Raw genomic sequence first — 22214 nt, forward strand, 5'->3', positions numbered from 1 at the left:
AATGAAAGCCAGAAGACAGTGTTATGATGCAATAGGGTTTTAATACAAACAAGAAGCAGAACACATTCTTGAAGAGTAAAGCGATGCAGAGAGAAAAAAATGTAATTTCCATTTCAACAGGACTGCAGTTCATCACTTGGTCAGGGGAGCACAGGGCTCACAAGACGTTCTTCTTTCAGCTGGACACTTTCACACTCAAGTCCCATTACTTGTTTTACTCTCTTCAGAAAGAACAAAACGTAACATGCACAAACAACAAAGTGAGGCAATGCTGGGATCATAAGCCTTAGATGAAACACAGTGCAAAGAGATCCCAAGCAACCCCAGCTCCTACTGACATTGGCTGGAGCAGAGGCTGCTTGGTATGTCTGATTTCCAGGTCTATATGACATCTACTAGTTTCTATCTTATAATTCCTACAGTCATGACAGTTTCTGGAAGGTTTAGAATGGCCCATAGTTTCCATAGCGATACCTATAATATCCTCTGGAAAAATAGGGGTAATAATTTCTACCACATCCTGCAAATGAGTTGCGGTAAAAGCTTCCAAAACGGTAGATTCCAACACCACATGAGCTTTCCCCACCAATACTGCTGCCTCCACCACAGGAACCACCAGAGCCCATTCCTCCACCCCCAGAGCATATTCCTCCACCCCCAGAACCCATTCCTCCACCTCCAGAGCCCATTCCTCCACCTCCACCTCCAGAGCCCATTCCTCCACCTCCAGAGCCCATTCCTCCACCTCCACCTCCACCTCCAGAGCCTATTCCCATTCCTCCACCTCCAGAGCCCATTCCCATTCCTCTTCCTCCTCCTCCCCCTCCACCTCCTCCTCCTCCTCCTCCTCCTCCTCCTCCTCCATGAATTTCAGGAAGGACTGTTCCCACAAGACTGTGTTGAGGGCAGGAGCTGATAATGGGTCCTGGAAAAGTCACGACAACAGGTGGTGCATACACAATTGCTCTTGAGTCTGGGCAGGAGCTGATACAAGGTTCGTTGCAAGCCTGGACATTAGGTTCTGGGCAGCTCACTTCACATGGATTAGAACAACGGGCACTAAGCAGCTGTCCATACAAAGACATCTTTCCAGAAGGCGTCAACCTGAAAAGTTGTAGGAAACAAACAAAAAAAAAAAGTTGCAGAAAGTACACCAGGCTGGTAAAGTCACAGCCAGAGGAGAGAAAGAACAAGCTATGTTACAGTCATGTGAGTTACTTAGATGTGTTCAGTGATATTCATCTGAGCAGCTGAAGATACAGATGTCTGAGTCATCTACACCAAACATAAGAGGTAGTGATTGAAAATTATCAAATAAAAAAAATAATCACCATTTCTAAGGCTCAATCCATCCGACTCTAAAGTAGACTCTGCGTTACAGAGCTCACCAGTCAAATGAGGTGAATTCTTGGGAAAAAGCTTCGAAGTCTACTCTCACTCCTCTCTAGTGCTCCATTGCCCCAAAACTGATCCCCAAAATGAATCCTGGGAAGAATGTCTCTCTGTACTTTTCTCACAGAATTGTTTTTGCTGTTCTCTTTCTCTGGCAGTCAGTCCTATGCCAAAAATATCTCCTGTCTCTGCAGACAGATGCTCACCTCCTAGGAATCTACTTTTTTTTTAAACTCCCATTAATTTTTTTCCCCCCCAAATGGTGATGCTGAGATCTCCCCTACTGGCAAGTTGTAGTTCTTAAGTTTCTTCATTTGAAAGAATAAGGTCCTACCCTAAAATAGGGCAGGAGTTAAAATGTCATCTTAATGCTCCCCATAAAACCACATCTGTAATTAGGAACTGATTCAGTTAAATTCGACTTACCCAGTCACCAAGAATAAGTCAGCAGAGTCAGCTCCAGAGACTTGAGTTACAAGCACTTTTATAGGCTGTCATAGAGAACAGAAATTGGGAGATACCTTTACGCAATCATCCTCTACATCTTGTGAAAGAGAATGTTTTCCCCTGGTGATGCTTCCTTTGTTGCAACTGTTTTGATAACAGCTCTGATTATTAGATAACTGCCAGTCCCACAGAGCACGATGCACCCATTTTACCCGTTTTGTCTTCTAGTTGGAAAATCTCATGGTAAATTGAGGTTGCTTTTCCTCTTCAATAGTTGCTAATACTTGTGCCAGTGGCTCAGAGGCAGGCAAACTACATGCTGGCAGTAAGCACAGGATTCCAGTTTATCATCTCAGTAAGAATAACCAGTGGCCTTCTGGATTTTTCTTCTTTAAAGGCAGGAAAACTTTTTAACATTAAATAGCCATTAGGGTCCATGACCATTGTGTAGCCACTCCAGGGGCCTTGGGACTGTAGTTCATGGCTTAGGACCATCCTTTGGACAGATGTTTTCCTGCAATGTCCCAAGTAAGCAGAAAATAAGAGATACCAAAAGCAGTTCATGGACTCTTCTTTGAGCACTAGGGTCAGGCACAACAATCCAATTAGAAACTCAGCTAAATAGAAGCATCTAACCCAGCCTTTACATTCATCCCTTTCCAAGGTGCTTTCTGAATAAAACCAAAAAAATACTAATGAATACAAAGAAATTGAATTTTCCTTTCTCAGTATGCTTGTTGGAGAGGAGAGGAACAACATATACTCCCTATGTGACCAGAAGACCCAGAGGAAACATTACCTGAAGTACAGGTCTATAACCTCAGCTGGAATCAACATGAGGTCTGATAAATTCCAATACTGTGATTCACCTATTCACATTTTATAAGTAAAATACTCCTAGCTATGTTACTGTGGACAACTATGAAAATGAAAGCTAACAAAAATAAATAAACAACTAAAAAAACCCTGACAAAGCCCCAGATTATTTAATTTACACTTCAGGACCATGTAGAGATACGACAGCAAGCTGCACAGAATAATATGACTCACCTAATTTGTGGGAGAGATGAACCCAGTAATTAGAGCAATCGACCACTGAAGCAATTAAAGGAGACACCATGCCAAATATTTTATAAAAGTTAATGAGGATCTCGTTGTTGCTGAGGTTTTTTTCCCAGTGTAGTGAAAAATGATTTAAACACATCTTCTTAATACACACACAGGGCAGAAAATCACACCAGGCTGACCATCTGTACAGTCTGTTTTTTCTAACTGATTCTTTTCCCTGGCAGCTTGAAATAAGGGGAATTCATGTTTTACATAAGGCAGAAAGCCATAGAAGCAGATACACTCATCTAAAGTCAAGCTGTAGTCAACCTCTACGGATATTCTTTTAAAAATATAGGATACAAAAGAAAAAAAAAATGGAGTTGGCAGTAGGCAAATATCTTTTTCACATCACTTGAACCACAGCAAATTCTTTTAAAGATAAAGAAATAAATATCCTTCCTCATCAGGTGAAAGCTAAATACATTTGAAAATCACAAGGAAAAAACATCAGGGATTATGCATTTTCCTCTAAAGAATTTATAACTTCATCTATAGGAGCAATGAACTCATATAAACCAGCACTTTGGCCTTGCTGAGGAATCCCAGGCTTGGTTGCTACAGCTTTAATGTTAAGTTCACCTCACATAAAGCAATTTGGAAGCATCGTCTGCAAGATGCTTCATCTTGTTTTCCTTCTAGCATGTCCTTGTTGGTTGTTGTTGTTGTCTTTATTGATTTTCTGGTTTCAAAAACCCCGGTGCTGTGCTCTGATCCTTACAGAGCTGCTTTGCATTCTAAGATTTAATCTTCAAGAGGAAGCCGGTTTAATTGCTATTGCTCTCACCTGTGCCATGCTATAATTTTCTAAATTGGTCTGAAATCACTTGTTTGAAGGGAAATAGACTATATTATTATCACAGATTGTAGCAAAACATTATCTTTCATCTTCATTTTTCCCTAGATTTCATCATTGCAATTCCAGGCCCAGTGTGTGTGTAAAGAAAATAACAAAACAATACGAAGCAAAATAAAGAGGTTAAAACATGGGGAACATTGTGCAGGAATCCAAACTTAAGGCTGCTTCATCCTGGATGATGGATGATGCCTGGACATCCACATTTTGGCATCGGTTTCCCATGTGGTCTAAAGAAAATCCTTTTAAATCTGTTTCCAAACCTCCTCAGACTGGATGGTCAATGCTACCAAATGGAAAGACTAAAGATAAAATAAGGAACTGGATCAACCCTGTCTGCTCTTTCATTATCTAGATATCCAGGGCTATAATATTGCTAAGACCAGAGCAGTATCTCAGCTTTGTATTTTTATGTTCAAATTATGTTCATTATAAGTTCTATATTATGCTTACTTTTTTCTCTTAATTCATCCCTATAAAAAATGATGATTTTTTTTTTTCTTTTTTTTTCTTTTGTTTTTTCTTTTTTGCAGCCACCTCTTCTCCCTCAGTGTTTGGAGCTGTTGGAGATGATTTACTCAGACTGTATTATTGTAAGTATAGGGAACCTTGTGACTGTGGGCTGAACAGAGCATGACAACAGGAAAAAGAAGAAAAAAAAAAAAAAAAAGAAAGAAAGAAAAAAGTCTAAATTGACTATGGAATTTGTGGTTTTCCAGAAAATAATGGATGCTTCCACCAGCTTTCAAAAAAGGAACTTCCTAGCTTCTTAAAATCACACCCAACCCTACCTTCCCTTTCTCAGATGTTTGATTCATGATGATCTTCCCCAATCATCTTTTATTAGAACCAAACTCCCTCCTGCTTGCTTGTCAATCACTCCATAAAGCAAAACAGGCCTGAAATCTGGACTTGGTTGTGTAACTTTGTGGTTGTCACAGGGGAAAGGAGGAGGTAGGGGTTAGATTCAGCTGGAGATTGAGACAGACACACTCAGGTGTCCAAAAATGCACATCTGGCTTTCTCCTCCTTCAACAGACACTTTTGGTGGAGCCTGGGGGTTCATCCATGCGTTCAACCTTCACATCAACACTTGTGTTTTATCAAGGGGGCAGTTTTGCCACCTCTCTGAAATCCTGTCTGTCCTTTGAGGGCACTGGAAGTTTATAAAAACTCCACTGGCATGGAGCTCCTGTGTCAGGAACAACTTCATGTTTGTTTCCATCAACACTGAGGCAACTTCCTTCTGGTTTCTATCTTTCCCACACTCCTCACTTATTCCCCTTTCAGCAAAATTCACTCAGATCCCAGGGGGAATTTATAGGTAGTGAACCCACTTTACTCATCTCAAAGTTGCATCCTGACTACCTGGTCTCACCTTCTGTATTCAATGGCAAAATGCAGCTCTCTCATTAGATGGATTTCCTCTCTTAGGGACAGGCTTGGTTATGTTTTCTACCTACGGTTCAACAAAAGGTGGTGATTAAATAATTATGCACACAACTAATTCCGAAGCTGAAGAATTCTTCCCCACCACTAAATGAGATTTGCTCAGAGCTCAGAAATAATTACACTATGGCAATCTTGCCAGGAATCTTAAAACCAAAACAAAATGAATGCTCTTTAATCCACCAGCACTGCTCTGTTCCATAAAACCCAAGGGTATGGGAAATTGCAGCCCAAGGTGTAAGTACAGATTGCATGTTTGTCTATAATTTAGCTTTGTATCGACCCTGGCCCCAGGGTGCACACCACATACTGACCACCCAAGCATGTTCTTCAGGTCAGAGCCACCTTGCTTGACCAGAAGCTGGGGGACTCCAGGGTTCCCAGGTCACCTGAAGTCCCCAGATGTGAGTAAAGCTGATGTAACCACATTGATAAAGCTGCTGAGTTGCTCCATAAATCAGCCCAGCCCTGCTCTGCCCCACCTCACCCCACCCCATAAGACCCAGGCTCTGAGGAGGAGGCCTGTACATTCTTCTCTGAGTTGCTGCAAAGAGGTGAAGGACCTCAGTGAGAAGCAAGAGGCTTGTAGAGGTGAGGAGGACACAGTGATGTGCACTGGTGTGTATTCAAAGAGAACCTGGGACAGCACTTTGGTCCCCTGACAAAGGAAATGGAAGGGGTCTGGGGTTAGTTGGGCCTTTTTAAAATGTAAGTATGACAGAGATGTGTATGGACTTGTTTCTTAGTTAGGTGGGTACTCACCAGTCCAAGTTTTGGGTTATTTAAAATTTCCACCCTTGTAAATAATCCAATTTTAAATCTTTGGTAGTACTTAAGGTATGTGCTGATACTGCCAGAATGGATTCATGTTCCTGTATTACCTCATGGCTCATAGGGGTGTGGTGCTAATATCCAATTAATTATTTTATTAATTCTAAAACTATTCATTAAATCTTCATTCTAGTTCATTACTTAATTAAGCTTGCTAATCTCAGCAAGAAAAACTGACAGCTGCCTTACAATTCCTTTGAGGCTATGAAACTACCAGAGTGCTGATTTGGTGCTACAAAACTCTGTTAAGTGAATTTATGGTTGAGCTTAGAGATCAAGCCTCTCCTCACAAGAAGAAAAGGGAAAGCAGAGCTCTGGTAGCCAGAGGAAACATCTGAATTATGGTGCCAGGTCTTCTTCTGCTGAAAATATCTGTACAGCACTGATTCTTCCAGCTCAAGTCAATGGGGCCGAAATTTCAGCTTGGGCAGAAAACTGCCACAAAGGTCAGTAAATTCCTGCCTTGTTCCAGATAACTTAGGTCACACCTTGAAAAGGGATTTCAACAGTAGAAGCAGCCCTGCCCTAGCACCTTTTCTGCGCATGCCATGCAGGATTCATTCTGCTCCTTCTTCTGTGTCAGTCCCATGCCTTGGTAAATTTGCTTAGCATGCAATATTGTAATTATAATGACAGGTTATAAGTAATAAAACTAATAATAATTAGGTGTGTCTAAGCCTTAGATCCACCCTTCCACACAGAGTATCCTTAGACAGGTTCAGTGACTTGTGGGCAGCAGTTATCCCCTAAGAAGATGATAATTGCTCCATGTGACTGCAAAGAGGGTTTACAAGAAGCAGTGAGAAGATGTGTGGGATTGTTGTTGTGGCATCCTTTAAAATGACCAAACCAGCAGGAGAAGGTAGAGGAACAGATGGGCTCCCACATGGGTGGAAAGCATTAAAACAGTCTTAAGGGAAAGAGATGAAATGTGCTCGTGGGAAGCCAGTAAATAGCAGGCAAAGGAGGAAAAAAGGGTGAATTGTAAGTGAAGGGTGAATTGCCAGAAAAATTCAGCATTTCCAGAAATACCAGGGGGGTTGCTAGGTTGTTATTCAAAATGTCTTGAGCTGTGGCTTAGGCAGCTGAGGAGAGAATGTTGATGGTTCTTTGAAAATAAGATGTGTCAGCACACACTGCATGGACCCAAATGACACAGCAGAGCACTGGGGTGCATAGTAAGGATAATATCCACAGATCCTTCAATAAGGATCAGGCTCCAAGTTTTTAGGCTGAAAGGCTGATGGTTCTTCTCTAAAAAAGGATCTTGGAGGACAGATTACCTTGGGAAAACTGCTTCATTCTCAAGAACCAAATACCCTTCATATTTCTGAAACTACTCTCAATTCAGACTTCACTTTTGGTCACTCCTCCTTTTTACTTTTAGGCCTGTCATTTTAATTTATTTTTTTTTTTAAAGGAATAATTTACAAATTATCTTCAGCAGGTGAAAATCACTTCCCAAATTTCATTACACAGCTAGATTATTAAATTCCCTGTACTGCTGGGCTGGATGGGCTTGAGATAATGAGTCAAGATGTGGTTTTTTGGGCTTGGAGGCTCCACCTTGCCAATGACCTCATTACCAAATTTTTCACAACATTTTTTTTTTTTTTTTTTTTTGCCTGAGCCAGGCAATCAACAAAGCTTCTATCTCTGCCCTGCCTCTCAGCTTATCTGAGGTGTGACACTGAGTTCACAGGCTGATCTTCCACGATCTAGTAATTGCATCTTCATGCTGGATTGATAAAGTAGGGCACATGCTAATGCCTGCAAGATAAACAAGCAGATTTACAGGAGTTTCCATCTTGTAAAGGGGAAAAAATTAAATGTGTGCCCAGTAAATATGGGAAAGGCTCATTTTAGTAAAAAAAAAAGGCTTCCACAGGGGGAGCATGCATGGATGCTCATCTCCCAGGAAGATGTCTGGGTGAGCTAGCTGAGCCAACAGCAGATGACAGCAAAAGGGACACCCTGGGGGCTGCATGGGCAAACTGGCTTCACAGAGGCTGGAAGCTGCCCAGGCAGACAGGGCAGGAGGAGACTGGCAGGGCTCCAGGCTGCTTAGCATATTTTCCTGTGATGTTTGACCCTGGTTGTAAGTTTTCTGAAATCGGTTTTCTCTTTGAAGAAGCCAATGGGAAAGCAGAATAAGATGCAGGGTCTGATGTTCATGGGCATTTTCTCCACAGAGGAGGAAAAACTGAAGTGGCAGCTCTTAGGATTCACCATCCCAACCCTGGGGAATGAGTTTAGCCATCTCCACGTTTCATTTTGGGGGACAAATTTACCAATTGAATTTTATTTTGCTTCTGTTCAATTGTTTTTGCAAAGCCTGGCAGAAGTGACCAGACAGAGGTGCAATAGCATTCTTCTTGGGACCAAAAGGGTCCCAGGTTTCCAGGTTTGCAGTTAAAATGTGTGGAAGACTTTAGAGGGGAAAAAAAACTTAGAATTTGATGGGAGGTAGAGGGAGGAGGAACTGGAGGGGTTTTCCTGTACCAAGGTAAATAATAAAAATGTCTCAAGGTGCCATTCTTGTACGACTACTAATTACTTTTCAAGCTACCAACTCTTTAGATCACAAGTTGTATTTAACAGGAGTGAAAGCTGTGAGATGAAAGTGAAAATGAAAGTGTCTCATGCAAAGGCCGAGTGGAGAGAACTGAAGAGGGCAAGGGGGATGTGGGGGTTTTTTTTCACCTCAGGGATGAGCAAGACAGACTTGGTTTTGATATTTGCCACCTCAGTTTCACTGGCAGGTACCTGAAAATGGAGAGTGCAAGAAAACAAGGAAACCACAGTGATAATGCAGAATAATTTTAATGGGAAGGGAAAGGACAGAATGAGACTGCTAGCAAAAATAACAGCTTAAAGGACACAGTTAGAGGTGCAGATCTGTCACCTGTATCCTGCATTGACTTCTCCATGCAAGCAATACATTTTATCAAACACTTTTTCTTTTTCTTCAGTAAAATTCAATATAGAGAGGCTCAGTTTCTTAACATCCCCACCCCAGACTTTTTTCCTGCAGTGAAACTGAAAGCCAGAAACAAATTACATGGGTGTGTGTATGTGTTTCTCAAAAGGAAAAGTGAAATCCTCTAAAGTGCTAAGCCCAGTCTAATTAGGTCTAGCAGTGAAAGAAGTTTGTCATGCCTCAGCTGACCACATGTGGGGTGTCCTTGACACAGGTGCTCGTCTTCATCCTTCTGGAAAAAAAAACCCAACACCCAAACAAAAACTAAACCCAAACCAGACTGTTCCTGAGAATTGGATCTTGTATGTTGCAAAGGTTGAGTTAACATCATTTAGGGCAGGGTCGTTTGATTAATCATCTCCCTGAGAATGTACATGAGGAAAAAAACTAGGAATATCAGGTAAAGCATAACTTAAAGAAAACAGAGGTAGCTTTGATTTAAAGAGGCAATAGGAGCCTACAAGGCCTTTGAACTAGGACTTGGGGTTGGTGTGATCGTGTTACACTTCTAAGGTCTCTTTGTCCTCTTTTGCTGTATTTGTGGTTTCCATTTCTGGCTTCTCCTTCTCTGGAGCATTCTCTTCCTTCTTGCTCTCAGAGCGTTGGTAACGTCTGTAGCTGGGTCTCGTGCAAGGGTGCATCCAGTGGGAAGAAAACACATAGGAGCAACGTCGTGAATCCTGAGGTGTGTATTTGGGGATGCAACTCCCTGCAGGTGGCTCTGAGCACAGGACTTTTGCCCCCAAAGACGTCGCTGGGGCTGCCGCGCATCCTTCGGGGACTGGAGAACTTCCCACCACGGCCTCCTGTGGGCACGTGCTGAGGATTGGCCCCGGGAAGGTGACAACCACGGGTGGGGGGTATATGATGACTCTGGAGGTGCTGCAGGATACAACACATGGCTCATTGCAGCTAGTAGCAAGAGGCTGTGGGCACTGCACATCACAGGAGTTGAAACGCCGTCCTGCATCCCATTCCCCACCAGAGGACATCTGGAAGAGATGGTGGTGAACCTGCAGTAGACAAGGGAGAGCAGACAGAGGTGTGTTTCTCAAAGCCTTTGCAACTCACACTTCGTCCTTCACACCACCAGAGGGACTCCTGCTCCTCTCCTCTGCTTCTACCAGGGAGGGTGAGGCATGGTGCTGTGAAGAAACTGCAGGAGGCAAGGGATGCAGTTCATGTATTTTATTTCTAGAGATTGTGCAGGTAACACAGGGCCTGTAGCAGAGCCAGCGTCCACCTGTGATCTCAGAAAATGAAACTTATGGGTTAATACAGGTTCCACTCACCCCATCCCCATCACCCCGAGTCTTTCTAACCCTACCTCCATCCTCTTTAAATGGATCCTTGGGCCTCTGGGTTTACACAGAATCACAGAATCAACCTGGTTGGAAAGGGCCTCTGAGATCATCAAGTCCAACCCATAATCCACCACCACCCTGGTTCCCAGCCCATGGCACTCAGTGCCACATTCATTCTCTTCTTAAAAACCTTCAGGACAGAGAATCCACCCCCTCCCTGAGCAGCCCATTCCAATGCCTGATCACCCTCTCTGGAAAGAATTTTTCCCCAATATCCAACCTAAACCTCCCCTTGGCAGAGCTTAAGCCCATGTCCTCTTGTCTTACTGAGAGCTGCTTGGGAGAAAAGCCCGACCCCCCCCTGGCTCCAACCTCCTTCCAGGGAGTTGTAGAGAGTGATGAGGTCTCCCCTGAGCCTCCTCTTCTCCAGGTTTAACCAACCTCCATCCCTTGCTGACAGACCACATCCACCTCTGCCCTTCCACAGGCCTCTTTTCCCTCTCCTATTTACAGTTTCTGTCCTGGGCAGCCACCAAGAACAACTGGAGAGTTCCTGGAATGGCAGCCAATGACCAGCATAACCAGTGCTGGTGCCCCAAGGTCACTGGGCATACAGGAATGGGTATTTTCTAGCCCTGTACTGGGGAATGTCCTTGCCTGGGATTGTTTGTCTCAGAGATAGAGCACACCCAGCCTTCATTAGGGTAATCATGTCTAATAGGATTCCTGTGTCTCTGCCTTGATAGGATGGAGCCCAGATTAGGCAGAGCAGGGAGGAGAACACATTATCCCAGCCCTTCAAGATGGGATGGTGGGAAGACCATATTTTGGTGCCATCCTGTGTGTAAGCCCCCAAACTCCTAGGGAAATCTTTCTAGCTGCTTTGCAGAGACCATTCATGGCAAAGGCAAGAACTTCATAGAGATTTTTGGTCCTTGCCTGTTTGCCTAGATCCTGAATCCAGCTTGTAGGTGCTCCAGCTGGAAAAAATTACAAAAACATACTGTGGGATTTACCTGTCCAAGTTAAAAGCTGTGTGATATAGACTATCACCTATAAAGTATCACTTTATTTCTGTCCCTGGAGAAAAACAGGCACTGCAATCAAGCTGATTCAGAGGTAGGTGCTTAAATAAATGATGTGAAATGTCTGTTCCTGTCCCCCAGTTTTGATCCCATTATTTATCTGGTTTAGCTTTTTATGTCTGTTAATGCTCAGCATCAGCTGCTCTCATCAGAAAACCTCTCAAGTCAGTGAAACAATTGTCCTTGCAGAGTTTCTTCTTCCTAATAGTGATAAAACGAAGGTGATAGCTCCAGCCATGAACAGATCTCCATGAATGACTTGCTGAAAATTGGGGAGGTACCACTTCATAGTGAAGGAACTCTTTGTTTTAGCTGTGTTTGGATGCCAACAAGATCATTCTGGCAGGAGAGGAAGAAGGCAAGAAGATTTGAGGCCGTTTTTGTCCCTTTGAAAATTAAAAATTGGTGATTTACGAGTAAAAACTTTGGGAAAAAAAAAAAAATCAATGTCTCATCTTCGATTTAAAATGAAAAAATACTTTTAGTAATGTTTCTGAGCAGTTGGATTTAGTTAAAGATGCCCCTGCTCATTGCAGGGGGTTGAGCTAGGTGGTCTTTAAAGGTCCTTTCCAACACAAAGTGCTCTATAATAATATATAATAATATAATAATATAATAATATAATAATATAATAATATATATCTAAACGCCACCTGCGTAGAGCTTAAAATGCCTTTTATATTGGATACCACATAGTAATATACAGTGCACTGATAATAACAGAATTTATTCTGTTATTTATTTATTCTGCTCTACTTTATTCTGTAATAAAAATGCCAGTCCCCAGAGACATAAAGACATAACTTCTAAGAGGGTTTGTGAGAAAGAATCTCACTAATATCTTTAGAAACCACAGAGTGGCTTCTCATTAAACCCCAGCTCACGTTCAAGCAACGTTTTACTCCATTTAATTAGTTTGAGGTGAATGGGACTTACCAGCTGGTCAGGAAGAAGTCAAGAGAAGTGGTCAGGGGAGCCCTCAATCCTTGGAGTTTTATAAGCTTTCTTGATCTTCCAGAAAGATGAGACAACCTTGTGCATGAGGTCTTAATTGCTTTCCAAACAATTTTTCCTGCATGTGTAACACCTGTAATTACTATAATTATTTTAACATTGTTTACCAGCAGCATCCAGCTTTCTATGGTACATACTGTTACATGCTGGGGGGATCCCTTCCTCCCAGTTTTTGTTATGATCCCAATTAATTGATGGGATTTTAGCACTTCTGTTTGTACCAAAGCAGGGATGCAACCTGCTATGGTTTTTTCAGCTTTGTCTTAAAACACAGGCCAGATGAGTGGGGGTTTGCAGGGCACAACAAATGCACTGCAGACACCTTGGCTGCTGGGTGGGGGGTTTGAATTCCTTCCCCTACATCATTTAGTTGGAGGCACCATGGGATCCATCCCTGTAAGGGGCTCAGAGGAGTGAAGAGGGTTTTGCAGATGGCACATACCTCGTTTTTATTTATATTTAAATTGTTTTCATCCTTGTTTCTGTGGCTGTTTTCCTACCTTCAGCTGGAGGACCTCGTTCTGCTTGAGGATCCCCATTCCTACTCCAGGTACTGACCAGCTCCTAAGTGTCTGGCTCTGATCACTGGCTAAGAAATAACCTCTGAAGGATGCCTACCTACAAAAGGAGATAAGGTAATGGATTATGCAGACAAAAGCTGCCAAAGTTAAAGAATTTAGCTGCCTTTTCCACATGTTGAGGACAAGAGAAGTCATGGACTAAAAGTGCATCACGGGAGGCAAGTTTGGGGAAAAAAGTATGGTATAGAAATCACTGAATTTTGTGGAATCTGACTTAATTTCCATGGCTTGAGGTGGATTCTCAGAGTGAAAGGTCCTTCATCCACCACTCCCAGGCTTAGCAGAACCTGCCTTTTAGCCCATTTCAAAATGATTTGGTTTGAAGGCACACAGCAATGGGTTGTTTCATGGAAATATGAACCACCTTAATCTGCCAAAGCTGTAAAACAACATCCTGTTTATGAGAACCACTGAGACACAGCCATCAGAAAATGCATATTATAAAGTTGCTGTTAGCCCAGAGGTGTTTGTCTCAGATAACATACTATTAATATTATAATGATACAACACTTTGCATGCACGAACCACTAATGAATATTTTTGAAATGTTTTGACATTCCCTGTTGTGTGGAAATCTCATCTCACCAGCTGCTAATTGATGGGATTATTTTTCCCATCCTCTTAGAAAAAGCAAGGAAAAGTTCACATAAGGTTATCCAAAAAGCCAGGCCCCAGATTCACAGCTCATAACAGAAGCTAACTCCATTGAGATCTGGTACTACAGATTGCTGGCAACTTATGTTAAAAATCATATTTCATGTCCTTTAAAAAATTCAGGTAGTTTATGAATCTCCTTGTGTACTCTGAACCAATTTCTGATCATACTCTTCCTCCTTAAAAGTGAGAAAAGTGTCTGGAAAGATAGGAATTCCTTTTTCTGTGCCATTTTTCCTGCTGAGCATCCAAATACCCCAAACTCATTTGCACCTCCCAGTATCTTCATAGGAAGACAAACCAGCAAGGTTCCCATTCAGTTCCCAGATGTTATGATGTAAAAACACCTCTGGAAATGAGAGTAAAAATACAACCCTAAGCATCTTATGCCTCTTAACTTGGACAAGGTGGAGTTTGTCCAGCTGGGAGAACCTCTATCCATAGAAGGTTACATGGAAAAGCTGTGCAAAATAAGCCCAAAAAAAAAGAAAAAGCCTCTTTGGTAGCTCCACCTTCTCACTGTCCACCTTGGAGTGGAGCTCAAAACACTGATTTGGTGGGTAAAATTAAGAATAAGTTGACCCTTAGTTGTTTTCTTCTCCATGGCACCCATTCCCAGCTCTCCATCCTTCTGTCACCCAGTGCCCTTCCCACCCTGCAGCCTCCCTTGGGCTCCCCATGGCTCTTGTGCTGAGCACCCACAACTGGACCTGGAGGTCTGTATGGGACCTCTGTAATGTCATCCAGAGGGGAACCAAGTTTTTTCTCTCCTGGCTTAGCTGTGACTCAGGCAGCCCGGCCTGCAGTTGGCTTTTATTGCCACAAGGATGCAGCACTGCCCCATGGCATCTTTTGGGCCACCAGGTCCTTATTTTTTGGCAGCTCTAGTGACCTGTCCATGAACTGATCCCATCTACTGATCTGTTCGATGAAAGAGACCAGGGTCAGATATCAGAGCAGGGAGAGAGATAACAAAGTTCATGCACCATTTAGTGGTTGCTTTAAGATACTTTTATATGATCATGTTTTTATATGATCAGTTGTCACATCCTCCTGATGAGGAGCAAAGTCACAGAAACAGAAGCTTCGAGTTATAAAAGGAACCCTTTTCTGTTCATCTTTCCTAGAAAGGACAATCTGGATCCTTCGGGGACCAAGAGCAACTGAAATCAGCAGAACCTCTGAAAACATGCAAGTGGGATGAATTCAGGTAGGAGAGTTTGCCCCGGGCCTGGGCTGAGCCAACCTGGTGCCTTTAATTATAAATCTCCATCACGTCACCACCCGTCCTGAGGGTGCTGGTCCCTGGGGTGAGCAAGGGCAGGGAGGAGCCAGGTTTGTAATAGACTTGGTATAAAAAAGGGATTGATCCCACATGAGGTAGTCAAGAGGGAGCTACTTGCTCAGGTAATTCCTCTTCTTCAGCTCATTCCCCAGAGTTAGTGATTTACCAGAAGTTAAAATGAATTTTCTCTCTCCAGGGGGGAGCAAGACTTCTCTTAATTATGGAGAATACTGGTAGCATCAGGCTGTGTTTTTTCAGGCAAATCTGTCACTTCATTAGAAAAAAAAGGAGTCTAGAAATCCTGGTTGGACTGTTTGGATGCTGCAGAGGAAGCCAAGAAGCCAGGAACTGGTTCTCCTGCTGGGATTTGCCCAGGGAGCTGTCTGAGAAGAGCAAGGCACCAAAGTAGTGATGGGAGGAGCTGCTGGGTGTCCAACTGCACCTTCAGAGGGTGTCAGAGCTTCTGCTTCCCTGGTGCTACCCCAGCAGCACCTCTGGGGAGAGGCTGTGGTATAGGGTGGGTGTGCAAGGACAGGTGCTTTGTGATGTTGCACTTTACCATGTGCATCCAGCAAAATCCCAAGTATGAGAGCTATTTCCTGCTGTCTAGGAAAATGTTAGTGTCAAGCTTTCCCTCTGGTGGAAACTGTGCAACCAAAAGCCATTGATGTGGATCACCTGGCAGATGCAAACAGGGCCAGCTCAGGGTGACAGCATCAGAAGCGATCTCCTGGGGTGTCCTCCTGCTTTGCCAGCAACCACCCAACCCAGTTCATCATCTGCTGGCCAGGGCTTTGCCCAGGGGCAGGGGACACCTGGGGAATGCTTGCCCTGGTCCCATGGTGAAGGACTGGGAGCTTTCAAACATGACCTGTGTACAAAGAGGGTGGAGTGTGACCTAAGCCTGGATTGATGGTAAATTCCTGCTCTGAGGCTGCTCATGAGCTTTGTTACTTTATTCAAGCCTCCTCCTCATGAGCTTCATTACTTTATTCAAGCCTCCTCCTAAACACCACCCTTAGCTGCTGCTTTTACTATGTTTCCAGGTAACTTTTCAGCACCAAGATCTGTTCCAACAGATGGTAAATCTAGACCTAGAAGTGCAATTAATTCCTTTATTTTATACAGTGGGGAGTCAAAACAGCAGGGGATAGTTGTTTTTTTTCTAGTAATATGCATTAGAAACAGGGTTTTTTTAATGGAAAAGAAATCAGTCAGAACAGAAATCCACCTGCAGCCTGTGTTTAATATGACTGGTACAACTGTTGAATATAATTGATCCAGTATCAGATAATACCTTTGGGGGGGAGACAAACACAACGACCTTGTTACAACAAGGTTGCATTTGTTTAGAGTAAAAAGCCTGAGCACCTGCTCAGTGTTAAATCACTTGGCACCAACAACTTTTTCGTTGCAGGAATAATGTGTGGTCAAAAAAGAAAGGCAATACAGCCTATGAGTATAACACGGATGCAATAAGGGGTAAAATAAGGCCAAATCTTCTTTAGGGGTTAGAAATGGGCATAGGTGGAGAGAAATAGCTTCAGACCTCTGCTACATAGCTTGTTGTTCTCACAACTGCTTCTTTTTTTCTCTCTTTTTACCACAGGCATTTATAAGCACAGCGACTCTTCTTGGAGTGGCCGGAACGTTTCACTCCCCCCGAGTGGTGATGGGACGAGTGCTGGGTGGCCCGTGGGTGGAGGCACTTGGACTTGCTTTGGTGATGTGTTCCTGAGCTCTTGTGCTTGATGCCCTCCTGAGGCTGTGAGCTCTTGGTTGCACGGTACTTGTGGGAAGACTCCTTGACTTCCTTCCCTGGAGGACACTTGGTCTCGCATGGTCTCGGGGGGCACTCGGTTGCGCAGCGCTGCGCGGCGTAGGAGGTGACACACTCCTGAGTGGGGTAGCCCTTCATGCACTTGTGCTGGGGGAACCTGCTGACGTACTCCTGCAGGTAAGACTGGGTGACACACTGCTGTGGGGGACACTCCGTGACACCCCGCAGGGGTAGGGAATAGCCACTGCTCATCCCTTTCATGGACCACAGCTCCGCGCCGTACCGCTGCGACGAGCGCTTGGAGATCTTCTGCGATCTGCACTCATCCTTGCACGAGGAGGAATATTTGATCCCACATGGTGGAAACTTGAGCTTGGTCGGTTCTGGGTACCTGGGTGCACACGGGGGGAGACTCTTGGCCACCCGTTTTTTCACGGGGAGGTTGGTCTCACAAGGCTGGAAGGTCGACATGCTGCTCAGCTTCACACTGGGCTTCCTGCAGGGCAGGAGGCGAGCGGTGTCACAAGGATCAGGGTAGAGCAGGACACATTGTTGGACGTAGGGCTGGCAAGACAGCTGGGGTGTCTGAGTGATGCTTGGCTGTGGGCACACGTAAGTGAGAGGCTGAGTGTAGCTTTGCCACCTTGGCACTGGGCTCTTGATCACGCTGATGGGTTGGCACGTGTTGCTGCACGCATCAGGCTGGGGTGTGCAGCGTTGGATGTTTTCGGTGCCACAGCCCAACCCCGGAAGGTACAGATGTTTATACCTCTCCCCATAATAGTGCATGGTCGTGCAAGGCACTTAGGACTGAAAAGAAAAAAAAAAACAAAAACAAAAAACAGGAAGAAAAAACAAACAAAGAAAATAGACAGACAGTTCACATAGGCATTGCCTGTTTTTTCTGGTGTCTAACCTGGAGTTTGCCCACAGGCAGCTCTACATGCTGAGCCCACACCCAAGCTCTCCTGCAGGTCAGAGACTCACAATCAGGCTGTGAATGGTGAGATGAGAAGAGGCTGCTCTCAGCTCCTACCCTGACTTAAGAATCCAGAAACAAGGAGCCAGAAAACCCAAGGAGTTTTCACAAAGCCTTTCAAAGACCAGCTAGGTGTCCATCAAAGCATTTCATTAATCAAAAGTGACATTATGACCCTCTGTCTTCTTAGAAACCTTTGTGTCTCTACTGGGAAAACCTTTCAAGTTTTGTCCTGCAACTCCCAAGCAGGAGGGATGAAAGACAAGCCCAAATTAAAGGTGTGTCCATGCTGTAATCCTCAGGTGTGACTGCAGTTCAGACAGGCAAACCCAAGCTGAGGTTAAATTACCTGGCTAAGGGTAAGGTGAGGGTTGGCCAGCACAGAGTCCAGCAGGTACAACCTGCCCAACTGCTAATTCATGGGCCCACAGGGGCTGCTGGGCTGGTAGGTTGCAATTACAGGCTCTGAGCTCACTACCATAGCATCTGCTCAGCTGCCCCTGCAAGCCTCACAGCCCCTGCATCATCCTATTTTGGATAAAGAAAGAAAAGAGGAATTACAACAGGCTTGGTGGAACCATAACAGGGAAGGAGAAGGCAACATCTCAGCTGCAGTTAACTGGTCAAGTTTCACTGGGGTGAGGAACTACACCCAGCCTCCAGTCCTGTGCTACAGTCCTACCAAGCCGTAGTGTCCTGGTTTTGGTCTGGTAACCCAAAGACCCAGTGTCAAAACATCTGGCACAGCATCTCTGATAGTGAAATGTCCTCCCAGCAGCCCTGGTGTGAGCAGCATGAAGGGGAATCTGTAGAGACCGCAGCCCTGGGGAAAGGACAGGGAGGCACCACCTGGAGCTCCCCACTTTCCTCCTGAAAACACTGTGAAATGTCTCACTTTGCCTTGACCCCCAGAGTCATAGGAGAAACCACCCCACTTGATTCCCCAGTCTGGAAAATAACAATTTCAGGAGGTTCTCTGAGTTTTTAACTGGATTATTTTGAGTATAAGAGGTACTAGAACCACCACATGTGAAAAGTACTCTGATAAAAAATGTTTTCAGCACTATTTGGAGATTAAGGCATATAATTAAACAATTCTGGTAAAGAAACTGCATTTTCTGAGCATGCTTAGTTCTGACTATAATTACAGTGAGGTGTTTTATCTTCCACAAGCTTATCACTGGGTGACTATTAGCAACAACAATGCTGTGTGGTCCTATCATTAGGAAAACTTATTATCACTACAGGTATAATAATCATCAACTAATAAAAACAACCCATTGAAAAACAATTGTTGCAGTTGCTAACACTGAGTGTACAATGCTAAACTATCTGGTGGTGCTCAGAAAAAAAAAAAAACAACAAAAAAACTTCTATATAGTAGGGGGGTTTATTTGTTTCCAGGGTGTTGTTTGCATAGCAGACTCATTTTTATCCTTGTTAGCCTAGATCAAAATTTAATTTTAACATGTTCAGACTCAGCTAGAGAGCCTCTCTGCTGGCTGTCACATTGGTACTGAGGTTGATCAGATTCTTACACTTATCTGAGAAGCTGCTTTGTTTAAATCCCACAAAACAGAACAAAATTTCCTTTAGAGGAGTTGCCTTTGTGTGAAAGGTCCCACCTGAGTCCTGCCAGCATCGAGCCCTTTCTGTAGTCAACAGCCTTCTTTGGACTAGAACTAACACCAAGTGGAGCAAAACCCACACATCCCACTCCTGACTTCACAGTCCATCTGGAATTGCTTTCCCAAGAGGCTTCAGTTTGGGAGATGCTCCAGCTGTTAGAGCTGTGCTGGTGCTGAAGGCAGCATCCCCCAGAAGATGTTTCTCTGCCAGCACCCAGGCAGGACCTCTGCCTTCTCCGGCCACCCAGCAATAAAACAGCATTTCAGGAGCTCCATTAAAAGCCAGACTTACCCACTTCATCAGTGAGAACAACCGGAGAGAAGTGCCTTGGAGAGCCCCGGGATGGCAGAGCTTTTATACAGTGAATAAATGCCCTAGGGGAGTGAGGTGGTTTGGCTGCTCTTTGGTAATTGCCAGCCCTGTCCCCAGCCACGTGCAGCTTTGTGCTGGTGGGAATGGCTGGCCTCATTCTGTAGGGTGGCCATTGCCACCTGGCACTGCCAGGACATCCAGATAACCTGTGAGCTCTGGGAGAGGGAACCTTCTGATCCAACACAATGAACTGGGAAGCCCCTGGGAGGCCAAGGACTCCTTGTGCCAGGGCTGCTCCTGGCCCTCCTGCTATGGATCCCATGCATGGTGCCAAAGCATCCCTGTCTACCCCTTGCAAATCCAGACCAGCAAAAACCCCACCTTTCCACCCAGAAAAAGGTTGCAATTGAGCCCACCAAAGGGACTGCCCAAGGGACTCCAGGGGAGCTGCATGCAAAGTCCTTTCCGTGCCTTTGAAGGTCCAGGAAGGACTTTTAGTGGCTTTTGCAGCCCATAATTACTGTGGCACGCAGACTTCCTTCACTCAAACAGGGAGCTCAGTGAAGGGACAGATGATTGAGGCTGAGAAAGCCTTGGGCTAAGGGCAAGCCAGCTCCCAAAAAGGATTTGCCATGAAGTGGTGACGCTTTTCCGGCACAACAAAGAGGGGAGGGGATGAGCAGGAGCTCTGGGGTGGCCTGGGGAAAGGTGGCTGAATCAAACCATGTCCTGAAAACACAAAGCCCATTTCCTGCTCTGCTGAACATCTTCTGCACCAGTCATCCCTCTCTTTGTTCCCTGTTTATGCCATGAATAAACCCGAGAGAAAATTAACGAGGGCACGAGCCGACAGGGAATAGATTTTTACATAGTCACATCTGCATAAACAGACTTGGTATTATTTTCTTGTTTTGCCTTTAATTTAATACCTAGGAGCTGGGTGCCACCCTGCTGGGAATTCAGACAAGGTCCCACACATTAAACTAAAAAAGAGGTAAAATAAGTTAACTTCTAATGAAGTAAATTATGTGGGAAATCTCTCACCCATATGAAACACTGGGGATGCCACAGGGTTGCCATTCCTGGACATATTTAAAAGATGTGGCCCTGATTTTAACATGATTAGGACATGATTAATTGGTGGACTTGGCTGTGTTATATTTAGGGTTGGAGTCAATGATCTGAAGGTATTTTTTTCCGAACCTAAATAATGACTCTATGAACTGAAGCAGAATATTGGTCTCTGGCTTATGAACTGCTGAGTCAGTTTTCTATTTCTGTTGTCATCCAAAAATGCAGAAACCTGAAGTTGTTCATTATTTAAATTTCTGATTTCCCAACCAAAAAAATCTCCCTTGGTAACACAGAAAAAGCCACAAAGGAGATGTTTTCCCAGTTAATTCTAACGTTTCAAGAGCTCCATAAAAACAAAGAGGAGAAGCCTTTCTCTAGACAGATCTTATCTTCCACACCTGAAGACAAAGATAAATCCAACATGGATTTCTCTAACTTTTATTGCATTTCATTCCCCTGAACTACAACGCCCTTTTTAATGTTAAATGATCTGACCCAAGATTTTAGGAGTCAGGCTGGCATCAGAGAGCAGGTAAACAGATTAATACAATCTTTATAAGCTTCTTAAATCCCTGGGCAAGCTCCAGCTCAAGTAGCCTTCAAGTAATGCTAATATTCAGTTTAGTGTTTCCAGTGAGGTAAAAAAACATTAACCTGATGATAACATCATGCCCTGTCATCCAAATGTCCTTAATTAGCATCCTTCAAGTCCTTTCATCCCAGAGAGAGACGCACAGGGCCACATGAGACATTTGGGGGGGGGAGAGGGGGGGGGTATTATTATTCCAAATTAAACACAGGGGAAACTGAGGCACATTGCACCGTGGTCACTTAGTGCCACAGCATGAGTCAGGGGCAGAACCAGACACGGTGACAACCACCTCCAAAATGAGGACTGTGCTCTGCTGGCCACTCCACCCCTGTGAGATGAGGATTTATGCCACCCAGCTACCCACCACCCAGGAAGATTTTTCCTAATTTTTCCTGGACTCTGGCTCCTAGGGGGATGCCACGATGTTGTGGCACCTCCTCAGAGGGTCCCAGAGTTGACCATTTCTTCATTTGCAAGGGGACAGAAGACACTGGGTTTTGAGAATAGCCTGGAGAGAAAATTTGAGGTCAGGAGAGCATACCTGGAGCTAAAACGTGGAAGGAGGGCCATGGTCACTGCTGCTCTTCGAGGCTGCCTCTCTGGACCAAAGCATCATCACTGGACATTTTGGGAGAAGATGTGGAAAGGGTCTGCTCTGCCATGACCCACTGAGCACCCTGAGGAAGCAGCCAGGTGCCACCTCAAGGTTGTTAAGTGCTCAGGCTGTGGTCACCCTCTTTCCTTTAGAGGGCAACCCATAGAGACACCCCAAGGTCACCAAACATGGGTGGAGCAGGTCAGGATGCCAGGCATTGGTCACACCCACCTCTTGGTCTTGTGACACTTGTTTTTGCCCTCCAAAT

General features: G+C 44.4%; 2 protein-coding genes across 2 annotated transcripts; both read right to left on the reverse strand.

Annotated features, from left to right (window-relative positions):
* Window positions 1-443: 443 nt before the first annotated feature.
* Window positions 444-1085, reverse strand: LOC103534332 (claw keratin-like). Its single transcript, XM_008500277.2, has 2 exons — window positions 830-1085; window positions 444-703 (listed from the first exon to the last, which is right to left on the reverse strand). The coding sequence occupies exons 1-2, from the start codon at window positions 1083-1085 to the stop codon at window positions 444-446; spliced, it is 516 nt and encodes a 171-aa protein (XP_008498499.2).
* Window positions 1086-16569: 15484 nt separating this feature from the next.
* Window positions 16570-17554, reverse strand: LOC115599681. Its single transcript, XM_030465277.1, has one exon. It carries the CDS (start codon window positions 17552-17554, stop codon window positions 16586-16588), a length of 969 nt encoding a protein of 322 aa, XP_030321137.1. The 3' UTR covers window positions 16570-16585.
* Window positions 17555-22214: the final 4660 nt, after the last annotated feature.

The sequence above is a fragment of the Calypte anna genome, chromosome 25, assembly GCF_003957555.1.
Source record: "Calypte anna isolate BGI_N300 chromosome 25, bCalAnn1_v1.p, whole genome shotgun sequence".
Lineage (NCBI taxonomy): Eukaryota > Metazoa > Chordata > Aves > Apodiformes > Trochilidae > Calypte > Calypte anna.

Excerpts from the sequence above, each read along its gene's own strand:
- LOC103534332 (XM_008500277.2), bottom strand. The coding sequence starts at position 1,085 with ATGTCTTTGTATGGACAGCTGCTTAGTGCCCGTTGTTCTAATCCATGT. Across the intron at positions 704-829 it reads AGGAGGAGGAGGAGGAGGAG|GTGGAGGTGGAGGAATGGGC; the intron begins GTGGAGGGGGAG and ends TGGGCTCTGGAG.
- LOC115599681 (XM_030465277.1), bottom strand. The coding sequence starts at position 17,554 with ATGCACTATTATGGGGAGAGGTATAAACATCTGTACCTTCCGGGGTTG.